Source organism: Plectropomus leopardus, chromosome 16, assembly GCF_008729295.1.
Source record: "Plectropomus leopardus isolate mb chromosome 16, YSFRI_Pleo_2.0, whole genome shotgun sequence".
Taxonomy (NCBI): Eukaryota; Metazoa; Chordata; class Actinopteri; order Perciformes; family Serranidae; genus Plectropomus; species Plectropomus leopardus.
Window position 1 is genome coordinate 7,918,379 of NC_056478.1, and position 20,896 is coordinate 7,939,274.

Sequence of the window (20,896 nt, forward strand, 5' to 3'; positions counted from 1 at the left end):
TACCTTTCTTTAATAACTTAAGAAAGCTCTAATTTTCATTCGTGTGTTGTCACTCTATTGTGAGGTAAGTCTATTTATCTTTTAAAATAAACTATAAACAGGAATGAAAGACACGTCAATGTTATTAATGAAAGTAGATTTGGATAGCAGAGACAAAAACTTTAAATTAAAGCTGTGCTGTACTTCATGCCACCCCCTGCATAAGTCAGTGCCCCAATTTGGCGCCCCCTGTAAAATAAAAAGTCTAGACCCGCCACTGTTCACATACCTTCAACTGTCCATTTGTTCCCTCTTCCTTTCCTCAGTTCCTTCCCTATTTTGTAGTAAGTAACTATGTACTGGAGTAAAAGTGAGAGTCGACAAGAGTCAAGTCAAGTACAGATTCTCCCAAAAATACTTAAGCACTCTAACGAAGAATATTACTTCATTACATTATACCACTGTTAACAATGAAGCAAAACATTGACAAATATTGTGCAGTAATGCAGTGCATTAAAGTAATAAAGAAACTTACATGATGCACACTGTTGCTGCTGGACAGAAGAACAGCTGCTCATTAAACAGAGTGATTGCACCTGAGGGGGGTGGAGCCTTTCCGGGAAGGTGCGCTTGATTTGTCCTCCTCTCCTCTGGTGGGTCAGGTGCATCTCAGGGAGACTTTTAACAAAAATGGCATGTTTAAAGACACAATGATGATGAACAAATTTAATAATTACTTAATGTTAACTTTTAACTCACTTTCTGTTACAGTAAGAAAACTGGAAATGAGGTAAAAAAAAAATGTAAAATGAAACATGAAGAGAAAAGAGAATAGACATAAAATGAGAAGATTGCGCTCAGTAAAGTGAAGATCTCTGCATAGCAGCAAGAACGCAGCTGATTGCTAGATACTCTAGACAATTTCAGCAACAGGTTTAAGCATGTTCAAATCATAATACGCACCTCATTGATTTTTGACAGATCTGCCTGTAGGTTTAAAGTAGACAAAACAGAAACAGTTTAACTACAAACTTGACTTACTTATCATAGAAATACAAATATTTTAAGGAAAAATGACCAAATAAAACAAAATCTCCCATTCTACAAATCGATGACACCGGAAACCAGAAAAAAATGGAAATCCAGAAGAGTGTGCGGAGTGCAGATATGGTCAAGGACGATAATCGTGTTTCTATAATGCTCAGAAAATAAGCCGAGGCTGAGGTTTCAACTTGTCAGTTTTTTATTCATCAAATTCCAGTGAATAACATACAGACGGACACATCACTGTGATTAACTGTACATCCTCCTTGTCCTTGAGTTTCTTTACATCCTCTCCTTCACTTCAGTCAGACACTCATCTGTTTGCCCTCTCCTCTTCATCCTCTTGTCCTCTTTGCACGTTCCTCTTGTTCAGAGCTCCTCAGAGTGGAAAGCTGAAGGACAGAGCAGAAAATAAAGTGTTCATTAGTCCCAGTTATTGTAGGTATAAATACTGAACACCAAACTGCACTTTCTTGTCTAATATCATCATATCTAGTAAGCAATAAATATTGAAGTGCAAACAGACAACTTTTCAAAGAGAAATAACAACTGTACACTTTTTGAATTAAACTTTCCCTCCGTCAGGTAAGACTGAGGAGCCTTAATTGCCTCATTAACTCATCAGAAATCACACATCATTCAAATGTAACAGAAAGAAAAAACTCACCCAAACCATCTTGGTTACTCTTGCAAGTAATCTGTTTAGTAAGTCCGCTGTTTAAACAATCACCAGCTCAGGTTTGGTGGAAATGAATTCTTAATTTACCGATTTAAATGTAATGAAAACATGCTGTTAATCCCCACAGTCTCACTGCCTGCTGGCCGCCAGCTGTTTTACAGTCCTGTAACTTCTCCCTCCACCATTAGGTGTCACTGTGTCTTTCAACCCAGCTGCCTGTTCCACCACTAAAGACCAGAGACTGAGCTACGATGGTGCGTGCTGTGCACTACATACAATGAGTTTAATAGAAAAAGGAGCACCTGTATTCATGATCGTATTGAAAAGGATATCTTTGTGATTTTTAAATATTCTGGTATACTGTGATAATGTTATACCACCTACGCCTAGTTGGCAGACACAATTACACAGTGAAATTGAGGCTTATAGGCAACCAATCTTAACGCTGAGTGTGTTATTATTCTCGTCATTACATTGTGCAATCACCATTAACTTAACAATGACAAACAGGCACATACTAATCTGTGGAGGTGTTGGAATTTTGAGGCCACAGATTTTCTGCAGATTTAAAAAGGAAAAAGCTGTTTACATTAACATCATAAGCAAAACACATTTTGCTAAATTCGATCTTCGCTGAAAACGATCAAAAAAAGTGCATTTTGCTTTTAAACAGGATTCTTACACATAGGTGCTATTCGAATTCAAGGACTTTCAGGTACTTTTCCAAGCACTAATTTCTATTTTAAAGGATGAAATTGTTTTCTCTACAAGCATCTGTTGCAAGAAACTGCAAATTTGTAAATGGAGCAAACAAGCTACTCGGGCCTAAATCAGTTTATTATTAATTGACTGCTGCTTATTCACTGCCAAATTACAGCTCAAAAATTCGTGCTAATGGCTGATGCTGCTCCAGTGTGAGTGTTTTGAAGGCTCGCGAAACATCTTGGGGCCGACCATTTACCGGTATTTACCAACTGATTGGCGCTAATACAGCACTAGCAAATAATTGCAACCACTGTGGTTCTATTCATCCTAGTTTAAAGCAATTATTTAACACATTTCAGAAATAGAAATTTCATTTATTTTTTAAAAAATAAAAGAAAAAAAAAAGATTTTCAAGGTATTTCAAGACTGAAATTTATGAGTGTTGAATCCATGCACTTCAAGCACTTTGTATGAACCCTGTTAAAACAAAAAAAACTTGTTTTTGAGTTTTTGGATGTACAGCAGGTTGTCTGCTAATCAGAAGATTGGCAGTTTAATCCCCTGCTCCTCCAGTCTGCATGCTGAAGTGGGGCGAGATACTGAACCCCAAAATGCTCCCGATGGCTGTTCCATTGGTGGGTGAATTATTACCGCGTACAAGTGGACCTTGCACTGTAGCCTTGGCCACCAGTGTGTGAATGTATGAATGTAACATGAAGTGTAAAAGCACTCTGAGTGGTCTGAAAACTAGAAAGACTATACAACTGTAAGTCAATTTAGCATTTACTTCAAGCTAACTGCATGAAATAATTGTTTATTCCTTTGTCTTCTTGTTGTTTTGGCCATGAATCTTTCTCTGTAAACAAACTGCCTCTTTTTTATGTTTATAATACAATAATTGTGACTTACTTGTCTTTCTGCCACTCAGTCTATATGAGTGCATCTGTTTATTAAATATTGTGAAATAAATAAGCACTCCAGTTCAAGTTTTCACTACAGTTAATTAGCAGGATTTTTAATGGGCCGTTGGTTCTGATAATTGAATAAAGAAAATGAGACTGGAAGTTTATTTTATGCCTAATGTATCTCTGCAATTCAGCGGGTTAAAAGGGCGTCATATTAATTACAAACCCGTTAGTCAGTGAGTGATTACGTTCTGACAGCTCCATCGTTGCTATTATCTGCACAGCCTGGATTATCATGATGAACATATAGTTTGATTTTCACAGCATTTCCATGCTAATTAAAAGTCATCCATATTCAGAATATTAAAATGTTTCATCCATGATTTGATGCATGTAAATGTCAATAAGATGTTAAGCATCTTATCCGCGATATTAGTTATTAATCATCTTTGTGATTAAATGATTAGTTAGTATGAGGTGATGTTTTCTTACATGTGAGGGATTCAGTTAGCTGGTGAATACCTTCCTCCTCCTCATCAGGAGCTACCAAACTGGCCGCAAAATTCCAAATCAACTCCAACCAATCGGTGCTCTCCTGAACTGCAGGGACTCCAGCTGTGCTTGATTTTACTGGACGAACACCACCTAAACAGGATAAAAAATAGAAAATGTAACATATTAGAACGCAGTATTGTAAAGCAGAAAGGAAATTTACATCTAACATGTTTTGATGAGTAAATATTTAGCTTGAACAAGTAAACAGGGCGGACAAAATACCAGCAGCTACACACAACAGCCTTGTAGATGACTATAAATCCTCCTGCGACCCTCTGCCCTCATATGAGTATATTACATTACATTTTGGCTTTTGCTGCACCTTATACTTCATTTTGCTTAACTTAAATCTATTGTCCTCATTTGTGGTCACTTTTTTGTGCTGTCTAGTGGTCGCAAAAGCACAATACAGTAATCCCTCCAGGATTTTGCTGTTTTTGTGATTGTTGCACCTCGAAATGACTGATTTCATGGCAGCTTTTCGGAAATTGTCATGCAAGTTGCTATGTTTAAAGACGTTTTTCTCAACGCATGATGCTGTTTCAGATACTGAGACCATTATTACGAGGATTCAGCGATTCCCACAAAATTAGAATTTATTTGTGATAAGCAACTCAAAACTGTCCCTGTGAGAGGGGCTCTTCCTGCTCTTTCTGCCAGGATAGCATGAGCTAACAGGGCAGAAGGTGATCTCATCACCACTCGTTATATTTTGTCTTGGGTAGAAGCCTCTCAGCAGCAGTTAACAACTGACAATGAGCTATTTATCTGATACTGTCACTAAATTGACTCAGCTGTCGTCCGGTCATTAGAAATTATTGACAGGGACAAAATTTACCAAATCGGGCCGCTCATCACACCCACTACAGCACCATCAGTGGTGCAAAGACCTTTGAATGGGCCCCCCTGGGTCTTAGTACCCTTTGACCCCCCCTGGCAGTGGGCCTGGTTGTCGTTAAAACTGTAAATAACCATTGAGTAACATTAGCTGTGTGATGGTAACAGTAAGCCTCGTCACTGTCTGTCTATGACTCCTGTTACAGAGCTCTGTTCCTGCAGTCTCAGGATAAAAAGAAAGAGAGAGATGGGGGCTGAGCGAATCAATAAGCTGCCTGCAGCTGTAAATGCAAATAAGATTTTACCAATTTTAAACAGTCAAATTTGCAATTAAGTTGCAGTAATTGGACCACAGTGCAAGGTCGCAGAGAATTCACAGGGACAGGGCAAACAGAGTCAGCAAACTTCCTGTTTTTTCTTTTAGAATCTCATATATGTGTCCATTTTTCCCCAATCAATTCTTTAACCCATCTCTAAATTTGGACATTTTTGCAAGTCTGTGAATGCATTGCAGGTGAAACTCAGTTATTTTTATCCCTCCGCAGCAGTTTGAGTTGCAGCGTGGATAGCTGATCAATTGCTCTGGTCAGAGCTGATCAGATTAATGGATGAGAGCAGAGTGATTGAATGCAAACTTTTAGACCCAGCACAATGAATGGTTAAGTTCCACTGTGCCTGGTGTTCTGCTACTCCATCTGTGACAACAGCATGCTCTACACTCCGAGAGTGTGGTGCAGTGAATGAGCACATATATATTTCAATAGCTTTAGAAAAGCAGCTATTTTAATTGTGGTGGCCCGCCACAAATTAATAATTGTGTGGAAAACCCTGTTTAGACCTGAATAGTGACCCCTAACCCAAAGAGTTATAAAACTTATTTTTGTACAACAATGTCCAGGCATTGACATAATCTGTTTTTTCTTTATTAAACACCCATATGACGACATTATTGTTTTCTTAAAGAACTTTTTTTTTTTTTTTTTTTATAGTTATGTGGTCCTACTTGTCCCAGATAACTGGAAGAAATTAAAAATATATACCAAACAAAAGCTCAGGTCTCAACATTAAGTGAAAATCATATCACACACCAAATAGTATTAACAGAAAATGAACATGATAAGCTTCACATGGTATGTATATACTATATATATATATAAAATGCACATGTACGTGTTGGAGGTCACACACTACGGCATTATTCATTTTAAAACTGTAAGTCTCAGTTTCGTTGCCAAAGAGAGAGAAATATTGTTTAATGTTATATGTATTCAAATTAAGAGGGTAGTGACTTTGCTTGCCTCTAGGCCTCAAACCTCTCTTGGCGAAGGCAGAAGGAGGAGGGATACCTGAGAGAGAGAGACACGTGAACATGATGTGAACAGAGACAGCATGACAGGAGCCATATAGAAAAAGATACAGAGAGAAAAAAAGACACATAACAGACTAAGAGACAATCCATAAAAACAGATAAAATCACAAAGAACAATAATCAGCGACCTTCAGCGTACCGCAGATTTTCAGTCATTCACATACAGTTTTAGATGTATTGTTTTGCTGCTATAATGGCAAACATGATTAAAAAAAACAACAAAAAAAAAAAAACACATTACACACAAAACACACTTCATCTTACAGAACATGTTAGGACTTACTTCTCTCGATGATGCAGAGGACATGCTGGATGAGAGTACAGCAACAACTCAAACAAGCAGCTTTTCAACATTCCCAACACAGTTTTATCTGTATTTCTACTACTGACATTGTCTGTTTCAATATAGTATATAATTTACCAGTGTCACTTAACATGCCAACAAACACATTTCTAATAATGCTACATTTATAAAAGGGCCATAAGTTGTTAATAATGTCTTTATTTATGGCTAAAAAGACATTTATTTAGTGATGCTTTATGGATCAGTTATAAAATAACAATAAAATACATTTTGGTTTGTGTTTATCCTCATCCAGCAGCTTTGTATGTTTTGCTGTAATAAATTATAAACAACTTAAGTGATCCTCTGGGTAAAAACAAGTTCTCGCACCTGTGTGCCCACATTTCATTTTTAAAATAACAACATCTACATTGAGTTATGGTGGGACATGAACACAGGTCATTTAAATTGATTATACCTTGTACATTGTCTCCTGGATGAAAGTCCTGGATGAAAGTCCTGCGTATGTTTGATCCTCCTATCCCATGTCGCTCTTTCTGCTACACTACCGCACTTCTTTGTTCCTGTTGTAATTACTACAGCCACTAGAGGTCACCACCAAACAAAAAACTTAAATATGGGCTGTTTTTCGCAGACTAAATAGCTAATCATACATATTTTTTTATCACAATATTAACATTTATTATTACAAATGAATGATAACCTGTGTTACTCATTAGAGTTGTAGACTTATGAATATAATTAACAACTATAGACATGATTTTTTTATTTTTGATTTTTTTATTTGAAGAAAGTTATATTTGACACCTTTATCAATTGTATTAATAACTTCAAAGTGTCTTACCTGGCGTGGAGATGTTTAACAAACCCCAAAACTTCTTCCTATTAATGGCTTATTACTAAATTACAGCATTAGTAAATGCTTTATTAACTGGTAAATCAGCTGTACATGATAACTTATAAAGGATGATTTATGAGAGATTGCTACGACATATGTACTGATTCTTTAACGTTATTTTCTGTCCTTTTCAATGACTTCTTCTGTTGGTAATTTTGCACAGTTATTTGTGTTAAATTCACACTGCAGGAGACGAATAATGCCAGGGTTCAACAGGTAACAAAGCTGGTAAAATTTTCTGTAGCTACCGATGCAAAGACGGCACGTTTAAGCAAAGCCACACAATTACACCCAGAATTCTAAAAATTATTTTCGATTTTATTTTTTGACATTTCTTCGCTATTCACAGTGGCTTTGTCCCAGCAGCTGCTCTCATTAATTGATCTTTTTAATATTCCCTCTCTCAGGTGGGAGAGGCTTTTGTGCCTGTTTGTTGCCCAGTGTGCAGGAGTTGTATAATGGATCCTCATAAACAGCTGATTAATGCGCTGACATTTCTTTGATTGGCACTCCAGACAGATTCACCGGGAATACAGATTGAGCATTTCCCTCCCACTAACTCTCTGTTGTCTTTTTATAGTCATTACTTATTCATTCAGTCTCTCTTACTCTTTACCTTTCCACCCTCTTTCTTTCTCTTATTCATCCCATATCTCCTCTTCTTTCTACTCTCTATAAATGCATTTTCCGTCTTATTTTCAAGATCTCCTCCTGTGTGTCTTTTCTCTGTTGCCTGCTTCTCTCCACCTTTGGCTTTGTGTCATTTAACAGTCACATCAAAATGATAAAACACAAAGAAAACAGATTAAAAATACCAATTGTGCTGCAGATAAATAAAAAAATAATAACAAAGAAACCCAGGAGGTTCTGAAAAAAAAGATCTCTCATAAGAAAAGAGCATAAAATAGCTATGTATAAAACATATTAAATATACATATAAAAACTACATGATACAGAGCTTTCCCTCCCATCATTTCCCCTCCTTTCTTTTCATGTTCTTCCTGCCTTTATTTATTTCCTTGTTACTCTCTGTTTATCCTTCTCTAAATACTTTCTTTCATCCTTCATTCTTTCTCTCTGTTTCCTCTCTCCTTCCCTATATCCTTCCTAATTATCCGCTTTTCCTTCTCCTTTCTACATTTCCTCATTTTTGTAAAAACATATTTCCCCTTTATGCCTTTTTCCTACAGTCAATACTCTCTCCTGATCTTACTTTCTTCCATTTTTTTATTCCTTCCATCCATAATTTTTCTCTTCCCCCTTACTCTTTTCTTTTTGTTTTCCTCCTTCCTTTTTTAAACCCCTCATCATCATACTTTCTCCTCCTTCCTTTCTGACAGTTTTTAAGACCGTTTTCCTTTTTTGTCCCTCCTTCAGCCAATCGTTCATCATTATCTTCCTTCCTTCCAACCATCATTCACTCATTTCTTTCTTTCCCGTCTCTTTCTTTCCACGTCACATTTTTCTTTTTCTCCTGCTCCCTTCCTTTACATCTTTTTTCCCTTTTTCTCTCTATGCTTTCCTCAACCCTTCCTCATGTTTCCATCAGGGATATTTAGTATTTGCATTTTCAATATGCACAATTTAGGGGTTAATGGAAAGCCACATACTGACATTATATAGGAGAGTGATATTGTGGATCTATTTTACAGTTTAACACGCTCATCATTTTAAAGCCTGATCTCAACTATTAAATAAACACTTGATGCTTTTAACATTTCCATTTGTCTCCATCTAAGTGATTTCCCTTTTCATGGATAATCACATACATTAGGAAGTATCGTAATGTTTGACTCTGTCTCTCTGTCAGAGAAACAAAGAACAGCCGTTTGATCAAACTGTTGGCAGAGTTTCTGCTTTGTCCCCAACTTCTCCTTCTCTGACATCTTTGTATGGTGCATATATTCTCCTATACAATATGTCTATGCATCCTATTCTCTGGCTACACACACACACACACACACACACACACACACACACACACACACACACCCACACACACACACACACACACACACAGACACACACACAGACACACACACACACACACACAGACACACACACACAGACACACACAGACACACACAGACACACAGACACACACACACACACACACACACACACACACACACAGACACACACAGACACACACACAGACACACACACACAGACACACACACACACACATCTCTGCTCTTCACAACGACGGGCCGAATTGCATTTCTTCTTTATTGTCCGAGAGTGTCTCCTTGCTGTTTCATTTACACACACTGGCCTTTATTGAAATGTCATGATGGGGAAAAAAGGCTTGTGATTAAAAATGCAGCGCAGTATTTTGTCATTGTCAACTTGCAAATATTTGCCTCAGAAAATGGGAGATAACTACAACGTACAGCTGACGCCTTGCTTTTCATGTGCATTTCCTCCTCAGCTCAGCTCTATCCTCCACCAGACATTTCCTTGACTTATGGAGAAATGATTCCAAACTTTTATTGATGTCTGTGCCTGAAATATGGAAGAAAAATGAATCAATCTGATTCAGGGACTGGATGTATTTCCTTTACTTTGTTTAATTTTTTTGAGATTATTGCATCAGTATGAACTTGATCTTATATTTCAATGTCAGCTGTCACAAGAAAATAAATCTACAAAACTGCACAAATGATTCACTCTGAAATGCCAACAGGCTGACTGATTTGCCGTCATCATTAGACACAATAGTCGTAACCCAAAACCTAGACGTCTATTTTAAGCCTGTGTATGACACGGCTTCTTAGTCATTGAGGACTGTTGGAGGAAACACGGACATGCATGCAATTTCACACTCATAATGCAGGCACACTTTTGAGTTGTCATGCTTGAAAAAGAAGGATTGAGAATACACAGACTGGTAACAAATTAAATAAATAATTGTTGATGTCTAGACATGAATGTTAATTTACCCGATTGTGCAGCTTTTTTGGACAGATTTGTTGGTTCCTTGCATTTGATTTGTTTTGTTGTGTTTTATTTTCCAATTGTTCGGTTATTTTGGGGGGGTAAAAAATGCGATTTTTTTATGCAATTTTTTGGTACTTTTTACTAATTTCTTGCTACTTTTTGGGTCATTTCTTCCTAAATTGCTGATTGCCATTTTCCCATGTTTTTAAAAGAAATCAGACCAAATTGTCCAGATCTCAAAGGGTTAATAATCTCTGGTCTATCACAAGCAACACTCTTGTAGGTAAGCAAGCAGTGCAGTCAAACTGTTAGTGGTTTTGCTGCTGTTGTTGTTGTTTTTACCAGGAGATAAACACACGGGGTCGTCACAGTATGATGTGTACTCTTTGGATGGGATGGCAGGTGATTGACGGCATGAGGATGGAGAAGAGGTGAAGAGTTGGTGGGGGTGGAGGGGTGGAGGAGGAGAGTGAGGAGAGGAGTTAAAGATGAGTGTTGGATGTGTGAGGCAGGACTATCCTCTCACTGTAGGATAGTCCACAGACATGGTGATGTGGAAGTGATAAGGAGCAGATATGAGCAGAACTGATGGAAAGGTCATTATCACAGTAAATGAACTGCACACTGGAATACACCTTTGACAGAATCAAAGTGATTGATTTCCTGTTGTGTGGCTGGAAGAAGGGAGGCAGTCTGACCTTTGTTTGTCAGGTTTATTTAGATCTCTACAGCGCATGCTAATGCTTCACCACTATGCTTATGTGAATATATGTTAAAGCATTATTTCGCAGGTCCATTATTTTTGAACAATTTCACATTATTTTTATCAAGTCATGAGGAGAGACTGATGCGAGTATTTTTACTAAATGTAGAGAAAGTAGAAATGGCCTTCAAAGAAAAGATAAATCTAAAACAGAAACATTCATTTTTTTTTATACTTTCATACTGTACATGTTCAATGCTCGCAGAGTTTTTGCATATTAAGCTGACATGCTAGCAATTAAATGTGTGTAGGCTACCAATTGAACTCTCTTCATCTATAATTAGTGCTAAATAACACAGTTCTTTCACTGGAAATGTCTTGCAAATTACTAGAAGATGACTGGGAAATAATGGACTTGTAAAAAATAATTATACCAAAAGGTAAAACTGCAACCTATCATCCTTTAACACAATTTTAAATTATCCATTTGGTATAATGTTGCCGTTAACAGTGACCCTGATTCAGTACATTATATTATATAATGTAGTGTGAGTCTCACAAAGACTCACAGTTTTGATTTCCACACTAATATTAATATTCTGTGGTAAATGCAATGAACATGTTGTCAACATGCACACCAATATATTGGTCATAATTCAATTAAAGAAATATCTCCACTGTTGAAATTGTCACCTAAATACACATGGAGAAACGCTGACAAAGACCTGGGTCATGGCTTTGAAAAAAAAACATGGAGAAGTTGTCATTATAATTGTTTGGCAATATCAACTCAGGACATCTTTAATGCAACACTTTAAAATTAACGTTTACGATAATGGCACAGATCATAGGCATTTGAGCAAGGTTTGTAGGTTTTGTTTTTGGTTGCTTGCCTCCATCTGAACAGCGCACTGACGCAAAGAAACTATTTTGCTTCAAATAAAAACAGAAATGAGAGCAAATAAGTCTGCCGTATTTTCCATAATGGCAAACCTTTGCTTTGAGTGTAGATTAAACAATAACAGGAGAATAATCAGGTCAACATGGTGACATTACATGTTTAATATTTTGATTTCTGGGACAGTTAAAACACTGATTCCGTGTTTACTAAAACGAAACAACACGCTGAAGAGTGCAAACGCGGTTGTTCTCTCTTGATTTCTCCTGTTATGCTGCAATCAGACGTCTCTCATCATCTCTTGATATAAATTAATGGGTGTGCAGAGCCTTGTGAGCCTGATCACAGAGACAGCGAACATGCAGTCTTAAGCTGAACCAAAAATGTTTGAAGGAGATCTTGACTGCTGCATTTACTTTGATCAATCAGTAACATTGTTGCGTTCTTAGGGAAATTCATTTTCCGTTATCTCATGACAATGAAGTAATTAAAGTGTGATCACAGAAAACGGCATTTGATCACTTGAGACAATTAAGTTATGAGGTGGAGATAATAGGATTAGAAACATATGAGGAAATAAAGCTGCTCTCAGTTTCTGTAGAGCAGAAAGCAACGTATGGAATTTTAAAGATGTGCATGTAAACTAGAGAAACTTTAAAATAAATACATGTTTTATTGAAAAATGAAACCCCTGATAACTGCCTGTTACTGTGTGCATGTTAACACCCTTTCCATCCATTCTACTAGTGTATGATATAAAAGTGAAAATGAGGAGTATGTACACAGCTGTATTTCTACACTGGTACATAAAACTGTCCACTGGTGGACTAATTGATGTTAGACTCTTGGTGAACATGTGAGCGTGAGAAAAACACTCTCCTTAAAACAGGTTGTCATTTTCAAAACGTCCATCTGTCAAGTGAAGGGAAACACACAACACACCACTTTAAATAGTGTTCAAGCAGAACATATTGTGAAACATAATTAACGTGTTAAAAAGAACAAGAGATAGTGTGTGTCCCCTAACTTGGAGTATGGATGTTGAAAATGATTGTGGGAGTGCGTCCACTTTTGAAGTCTGCTTCAAAAATGTTTGAAATGTTGTTGAAAGATGCCTGCATGAAATGTGGATGTGTAAATGATATGTGGAAAATGAGAGTGAATGAGCTGAAGGACTAATAAAATATTACAAGCACATTATAATCACATTAAGATGGAAGTATTATTATAATTACTGAATGGTAAAATGAAAACAACCTATTAAAAGAAGAAAATAACAACAAATGACTGGTGTTACCTGTCAGAGTTTTATAGTCGAGCAGATCAAAGAGAACGATGGCGACTCCCGACCATGTGATGACCAGAGCAATGACCAGCAGCCAAGCCATCGGTGAACTGAAGGTCAGAATGACATCGTCCAGAAATGTCCTCTGATTGGTCTGAGCTGAAGGGGCCGCCTCCTCGCCGTTAGTCTGACTGCTCATTGTTGAGAGCTGAGGGCTGGAAGAAGGGAGAGAGACAGAGAGAAAAGTTTTAAAAAGCAGAACGTGAGCATGGAAAAGAAATGAAGAAGACATAAAAAGACATTTTAAGGAATTCTGAGAAAACTTGTAAACTTTCAGATCACAATAAAAAAACACCAGACTTCTTGTTTTAGCTGATGTAAACAATTAGGGTATTGTAGATAGAATCATTTTTCGTAAGCTTGCTGTTTTGATAAGCAGATTTTAGTACAGCGATTTAGCATTTCACCTTCATGAAATACAATAATCAGCCTCCAAACATCACTGGAACCTGTCATTGCGTCTGTCTCATGGTCAATGCAAGAGTTGGCAGCCCTGTCAAGTTACAATATTCATCATTTTTGCGCATGTCACACAGCTGCACCGTTTACATGTGTCGGCACATGTAAACACCAGATTGTGTTAGAGGACATCCCATGTAAACAGCTGACCCAAAATCTTCAGATTGATTTCAATCAGATTGAAAGAAATCATGTCAAATTCATTCAGTTCATGTCTATGCAGCTAATGTTAATATTATAAAAAGAGTACAGTCTAGACCTCTTCTATGTGAAAAGTGCCCAGAAAAAAACAAATTGATCTGGCGTAATTGAAATAAAACTGACTTGACTTAAAGATATTGATAAAAAATAAATAAATAAAAACAAACTTTTGGAAGGAGGACAGACTTGTATGGGGTAAGGGTTAGGGTTAGATTGTGAACTTAAAGTCTGTGTTAACTGATAATTAAAATGTGTTCTGAGTTCGTCACATCACAGAAACGTGTTATTAAACACATGACCCAATTTGAATGACCAAAAAAATCGCCAAGTATGTAAAAGAAGGTCTCAAAATCATTAAAAAATGCACAGTATTCAGTAAATATATCTGAAACGCTGGGGGCGTGTCCGCTGGAGGAGCAGAGGCCACGCCCAATCCTGGGACTATGCTATTGATGCTTCTCGCTTTTATACTGCTACATTGTCGGGTCGGTAACAGTTCGTAGTGCTTGCTCTCTCTCGTAACTTCTTTGTCTTGTACCTTCAGCCAGGTTTCCACAGTGGTGGAAACTTCAGACTTAGGGTCGATTTTCCAGCACTACGGATAGCGCCGCACCAACAATCCACCTTTTAATAAAGCTAATGGCGGGCGAAATCATTCTGTTCGGGCAGGATCCAGCAAAAATTAAGCCCTGGCTCTGGTTAGCAGAAGGCTAAACTATTATCAACACCTGACCAACACTGACACGTGTTTTTATTTTGTTATTGTCTGTCTCTCTTTCAGACTCTATTTTTGATAAATCTGTCTTCCTTTTTTGGGTTACTTTGCAGTGAACACCTTTTTTACAATATGCCCCTTTAACTTTGATCTTGTCCCTATTGTCAAAGAAACAATATATATCCCACAGTGCAACTTTTTTTGCTGAGACAGTACATTTTTTTAAGTTTTCTAAACTTGCTGAATCTATTAAAGTTGGCAGTATCTATAAACATCTATAGGAATTAGAGGGCAATGCAATTAGCATCTGATTTGGAAGATTATGATTATGAAGAGATGTCTGGGCGCAGCAACAAACTGTCTGGCTTTGACGTTAAATTTCGGTTTCATGAGGACACATGGAAAGACAATTTTCATTAAAAAGCATTTCTGAATAAACTACAGAAGTCTTGGGAGCATTGTGGAGGTGGAAGGTCCAGTTTGCTTTGAGGCCTTTGGTGTTAAAACACAGGATTACAGTGCAGGATGGTGTTGATTCTGACACTGACATCTTCCCACCATGAATTCGCCACTGAGCCCCTTTTTATGTAACTTTAATCTATGTTTCAGTATGTAAAACAGGCATGTCTGTTTCTTTTGATTAACGCTCACAGCAGCTGTTTATTCACATGGATGTCAGCAAATCATTCAAGCATGTTTTCTGTGAGGATGAGGAGGAGAGGGAGTGGGAGACAGGCAGAGATTACCCGAGGTGATGAGCAGATTAAATTCCATCTCAAGTTTGAAAAATTTGCTCTACAAGACAAATTACTTCTCTAAAGAAAGTTTTCATCATTGTATGGCAGCGGGGCCGTGTGCCATAACATGATTATGTCCCAGCGTTAGGTTGTTTGTGTTCATTATGCGGCGTGCTGCGATCAACGCCTGAGATGATTTATTTTTCCTTCTGTTTCTCCGCCTGCCTCTCACATAGCTTATCTGCAAATATAAAGTGATAGCTACACTGTTGTGGAGATTTGAATTAAAATAGCGACTGACTCACTTGGAAGAAATATGCCCTTCTCAAGGTTATTAATGAGGCCCTGAAGGATGCAGATCCACGTGAGTCCTGTGTGCTTTGTGCCGGTCCAGCTGAGGCATTTCACACCATTCATTATGACAATCTCGTTGACACAATTAGGTGGCGGCTCGGACTCTAATGGTTCTCATCTTCACTGTCAATTACTAGAATTTGAGTGGAGATTTGTGACAACGCTCCCCTCTCTCCTCATTAAAGAGTATTTGTGCCACAAGGAACATTTCAGGCTTTTTCTCAATATATATGCTTCCACTTGAGTAAATTGCCCGTATTATAACCTATTATGTAGCCTGTGCACTCAAAACCCAGACGTTGAGCTCGACTGAACTGGATCACTATTAATCAGGGATTGCAGCATCAAGTGTTACACTTTGATGCTAAAAACAAGAACATTTTGGCACGGTTGGATTAACCTTTTGCCAGAGAGCAAAAGGGTTATGTTTGGCCTCATATCTGTCAAATCTGCGATGTTTTCAGCCTCCTACAGACTGAGATTTTTGTAATCTTACAAGTTTAGCGCAAGCTACACTTCTGAGGCTGGAATCAAACCCACGGCCGCTGTGATTGAACTTAACCACTGTATATATAGTAAAATTGCTTTCCAAAGTCACAGTTCGATCAAGGTGTCTATGCATCTATCTATGTATGTATTTATGTATGTATCTATGTGAATATGTATGTATGTATGTATGTATGTATGTATGTACTGCATGTATATCTGTATGAATCTGTCTGTCTGTCTGTCTTCTGGACAAAGTATATATATGCGATCCAGGACGGTTATATAATGTGAACATTTGATGTGTTTTGATTCGGTAGCTGGTGTCGGGCTGACCTTTCTGTTGCAGCATTCAGATAACAAACTACAAAATCAATTTAACATAATTCTGCCCACACACACTCAAATGTGCATTTGTGTGTGTCTGATTCAAGAAAGAAAACCATTGATCGTGTGAACAACAGCTGGCGTGTGTGTCATTTCAGAAGTAGAGCTGAAAGTGCTCGTGTGTGTGTGTGAGATATAAAAGCCAACCATTGATCTAGTGAAGCTCTGGCAACGGCTGGTCAGACCAACACATTGATCCACAGCAGGTAAAAACAGTCACGATGTTGCAATGACAGAAGGTTGGAGCTCAGTGTGAATGTCCTACAACAAGAGAGAGGAGGAAAAGCTGCGTTGTGCAATCATCCACTTCACCACCCTTGTCAAAAGCATCTAATTACAGTTTAGTTCTCTCACATAGAACCATGTTTTATAGTTTCTGTCAAAGTGTGAGTCACAGTCTGCAAACATTTTTCTCTTTCAGTATGTATGTGTCTGTCCTGATGACCCAGCCCACCTGTTGCTACCACAGAGTGCTTCTCTCTCTCTCTCTCTCTCTCTCTCTCTCTCTCACACTCTCTCTCTCACACACACACACACACACACACACACACACACACACACACACACACACACACACACACGGACAGCACCAACTGCTGCTGCCTCCTCCACACCAGAGGAATGAACAGAATTAGAACGATGTGGGTGCAGGCTACAAACTGGTGTTTGAGGGCAAATGAAAGGCGACAAAGTCACAGTGGGAGAGTGTGAGTGTGTAGTATATGCACCCCCCCCCCCCCCGATAAGAGTACAGCAACTAAATGACAGATTGACACAGTGTTTCTTAGTAAGTCATCTTGTTGGGGAATATTGCATTTTTTTTTTTTCTCATTTATCTAGGAGCTAGAGTTATCTAGTTACTTTTAAGATTTTAAGCCTTATTATAAACCACCCTGGTATCATTCCCAGGGCATCAAATACAGTAGCCTGTGGCCTCTGTTATGGATGCAGGAGGCAGCCTACACTGTTCTAGGGTATCTGCTACAGCATTGCTTCCCAACTGGTCCAACCACGAGGTTCAGATTTCTCCTTAGTTATTAGTTCAAGTTCCACACATTAGATAAATTCACACATATTTACTATTATTTCACAAAATGCTTACAACATGTTGCCTTAGAAACACAGTGAAATAACACAACTTGCAACAGTTAACAAGGTGGCACTTCAAAATAAAAGCTCTGTGCCGGAAATTCACTGTATTCAGACAATAAAAAAGGTCCACTTTGACCAACTACAACAGTAAAATGCTGCCTGGACACTGATGTATTGATACTTTAAGTTCATTTTGCTTACTATACTTATACTTCAACCAAAGTAGTAGTTTAGCAGTTTTAAATGAAGGACTTTTAAATTGTTGTATTGATACTTTTTCATAGATTTTTTATAACAATATCAATTCGGCATCAACTTACAGTAAAAGATCCATACTATGTGTTTTTACATCAGAATAAGCTGATAAAACAATTTGTTAAAATAAAAACTCAGCATGTTATTGTGTGTGTTAAATTTAGTTTAACAGGTGTGAAGAACGATGAAGATTACAGTGTGCGTTGACAAGGGTCTATGAGCAAAATATTGCTTTTTCAATGCAAGATGCACTGACCGTGTGTGGGAGTTTACAACATTTAACAATGTTTTATTTTTCCTTGTGAATATTTTCAAGATGTAATTATTATATTTGCAAGTGGTATTAGAGCAGTGTGGTACTGAATCATTAAGGTGGAAAATTATGATTTTAAAATGTTCTCTCAACAAGTAAGTAAACAGATCTTTAAAAAACTTTTTTTAAACATTTTGTTTTGTCTTTCTACACTTTTTGAACACTCTGTTTTTATTGCATTTTGTATTATATTGCATCAGAAATATTATTAATTTTTTTTAAAATTTTCGTCATCATTATTTTTGTAATATCAACAACAACACAATACTAATAATCATAACTATTATTATTATTAATAATAATAATATTCATAATTGTATCATTATATTATTTTTCTTATTTTTTTTAAATGTTAAGATAAATCAATGTGACTTAAGTAATGTGTGCATCGCACTTTAACAACAGAGGGAGGAAATGGTTAAATATCAACAGGAGCTAATAGCTCACATTGTAGCTCATCTGTTCTGCTATAACAGAAATGGTCATTAGTTTTGCTTTATTTGACCATTACATTAAAATTCCTTAAACACCATTAACGATGCAGTTATCCACCATATAAAGTTTGGGAGTTTGCCCTCAGAAGCAGCTAACCTTTAGTAGATATTTTACATGGCGAGAAGACAGAATAACTGCACAAACCTCCAGCATGTAGCAACATCAGCATCAGATCATTATTATAAAGTTCAGCCAGAGTGACATGGATTTTTACACTACCTTGGGCTTTGAGTCTACTGGATGTTCAGTGATAACCTTCAGTCCTTCAAAGGCTCTGGAAATGCGCCGTTACCATGGAAACGCGCATGTAACTCCTTCGTTAAATCCTCTTTGGCCCCGGTTGATTGTGAGAAAAAGACGATGGAAGCAACACTCAAATCCGGGCAGCAAAAAGCGCACAGCAATTGTGGTTAAGCTGGATCACAGCAGGTCTAAAAATACACTAAAACCTTCCCCAAAGGAGAAAAATCCAAGGAAGGAAATCCAGTAAACACTTCTTTGTTTTGTCTTTTATTGTTCTTGATAATTTCAAAGTTGTTCTTCAAGGTTTCCAGAAAATTGTTAAAGTTTCTGAGCTTTAGTTTAACTGGAGAGGGTGAGACAGACAGACAGAGAGGCGGACACAGAGGAGGTTGACCTACTGAGAGTCACCCTGCCCCCTCTGAGGATCCAAAAATAGAGAGATAGAGGAGGTGAAGGGAGGGAGAAGAGAGAGAGAAAGACGCTGGGGCGGAAGAAAACTGGGTGCATAGGAGCAAAAGATCAAGTGATGGAAAGGAGAAAAAGAAAAGAGGAAAGAATAAAGTGAACATACAAAGGTCTAAAAGTCTCCTGTGCTGTGTGTCGGAAACACAGAGCTTATTAATCATGTTATAATGATGGAGGCAGCCAGAGGCGGCTAACAGCTGATGTTACAACAGTTTCCTCCTCTGAGATGCTCATTACTCCAGCCCTGACCTCACCTTACTGACCTGTCCAATCCCCTCACACCTGTAAAGTGCCATCATTAACTTTGCTTCATTTATGATTCAACAATATTAAATGATTGCTGGGTCCTCCAATGAATTTAACACAGCAGGAGGCCGAACACTTTGTGCCCTCGACAAAAAGTTAAAAAATAAAATCCTGACAACTTAAAACTTCTAAATCTCACAGTTGTTCTTACACTTCCTCCAGAGGAAACCTATTTCCTCCAGAGTGCCCTCCCCTGTCTTGTCAAGAAGAGGTCAAAATGAAGAGTAAATAAGTGAATAAATATCTAGTTGAGCCCCATGTGAGTTCTTAAGCCCTGTCAGAACCTGTTTCTGAGTCTCAGTTTAAACGATGGTGTGTGTGTGTGTGTGTGTGTGTGTGTGTGTGTGTGTGTGTGTGTGTGTGTGTGTGTGTGTGTGTGTGTGTGTGTGTGTAGTGGGAAGGAGTAACCTGACCCCCAGTCTTGCCCTGGGAGCCTGGGCTGCAGAGGCTATAATTAGAGATACAGACAGCAGCTGGTGTTAACATTGGACTGGACTGCTTTATATGTAGGGCGCACAGAGGGGGCTGAAGGCTGGAGGACACAAAACACACACACACACACACACACACACACACACACACACACACACACACACACACACACACACACACACACACACACACACACACACACAAAATTCAGGTCCTATCTTCTGTAAGAGTGTACACAAAGTTAGGGACTGTATTAAAAGTACCAGGGTGGCACTTAAAGGGACAGTTCTTATTTTTTGACGTGGGGTTGTGTGGGGTCCTTATACACAGTCAGTGTATTACATCATACAGAGTAGATGCCAGTCGACACGCCCCCAGTTTGGAGAAGCAGGCTGGAGTTTGACAATGAAGCTTAGCAATGTGCTGTTGTAGAGGGGGTCAGCAAAAAAACATATTTTAGCCACAAAAAACGGAGGTTTAAGTGGCCCACCTAAAAAAACAAATAGCAGTTTAAGTGTATACTTTATTGAGAGTATTTTTAGTGAGAGTATCTTTGATGCTTTACAGCAGCATATTGCTGCCATCATGACCAAAACAATGCTCAGTTTCATGTCATTATATAAAAAGGTTCCCATTTTAACAAGACCCTTATCAGTTTTTAGCTCAATGTATTTCATGCCATGACATTTTTTTTTGTATTTCTACAAACCAAAGTTACAGCGATATAGCATTTTGTCTCATTATGGACTATTATTTATTTATAAAGGGGGGCTTTGCAAAAAGGGGGTGGCAGGT

At 37.9% G+C, this 20,896-nt stretch overlaps 1 protein-coding gene across 4 annotated transcripts; it reads right to left on the bottom strand.

The window, feature by feature from the left end:
* Positions 1-1,348: 1,348 nt before the first annotated feature.
* LOC121955625 (triadin-like) lies at positions 1,349-19,300 on the bottom strand. 4 transcript variants are annotated; one of them, XM_042503658.1, is made up of 6 exons: positions 18,875-19,300; positions 13,114-13,316; positions 10,558-10,599; positions 6,003-6,050; positions 3,835-3,957; positions 1,349-1,415 (listed from the first exon to the last, which is right to left on the bottom strand). In XM_042503658.1, the coding sequence occupies exons 2-6, from the start codon at positions 13,298-13,300 to the stop codon at positions 1,393-1,395; spliced, it is 423 nt and encodes a 140-aa protein (XP_042359592.1). In that variant the 5' UTR covers positions 13,301-13,316; positions 18,875-19,300; the 3' UTR covers positions 1,349-1,392. The 4 variants fall into 4 exon arrangements, with proteins under 4 accessions (XP_042359592.1, XP_042359591.1, XP_042359594.1 ...); XM_042503657.1 differs by having other exon boundaries at positions 3,805-3,957; XM_042503660.1 differs by lacking the exon at positions 10,558-10,599 and having other exon boundaries at positions 3,805-3,957.
* Between the last annotated feature and the right edge of the window lie 1,596 nt (positions 19,301-20,896).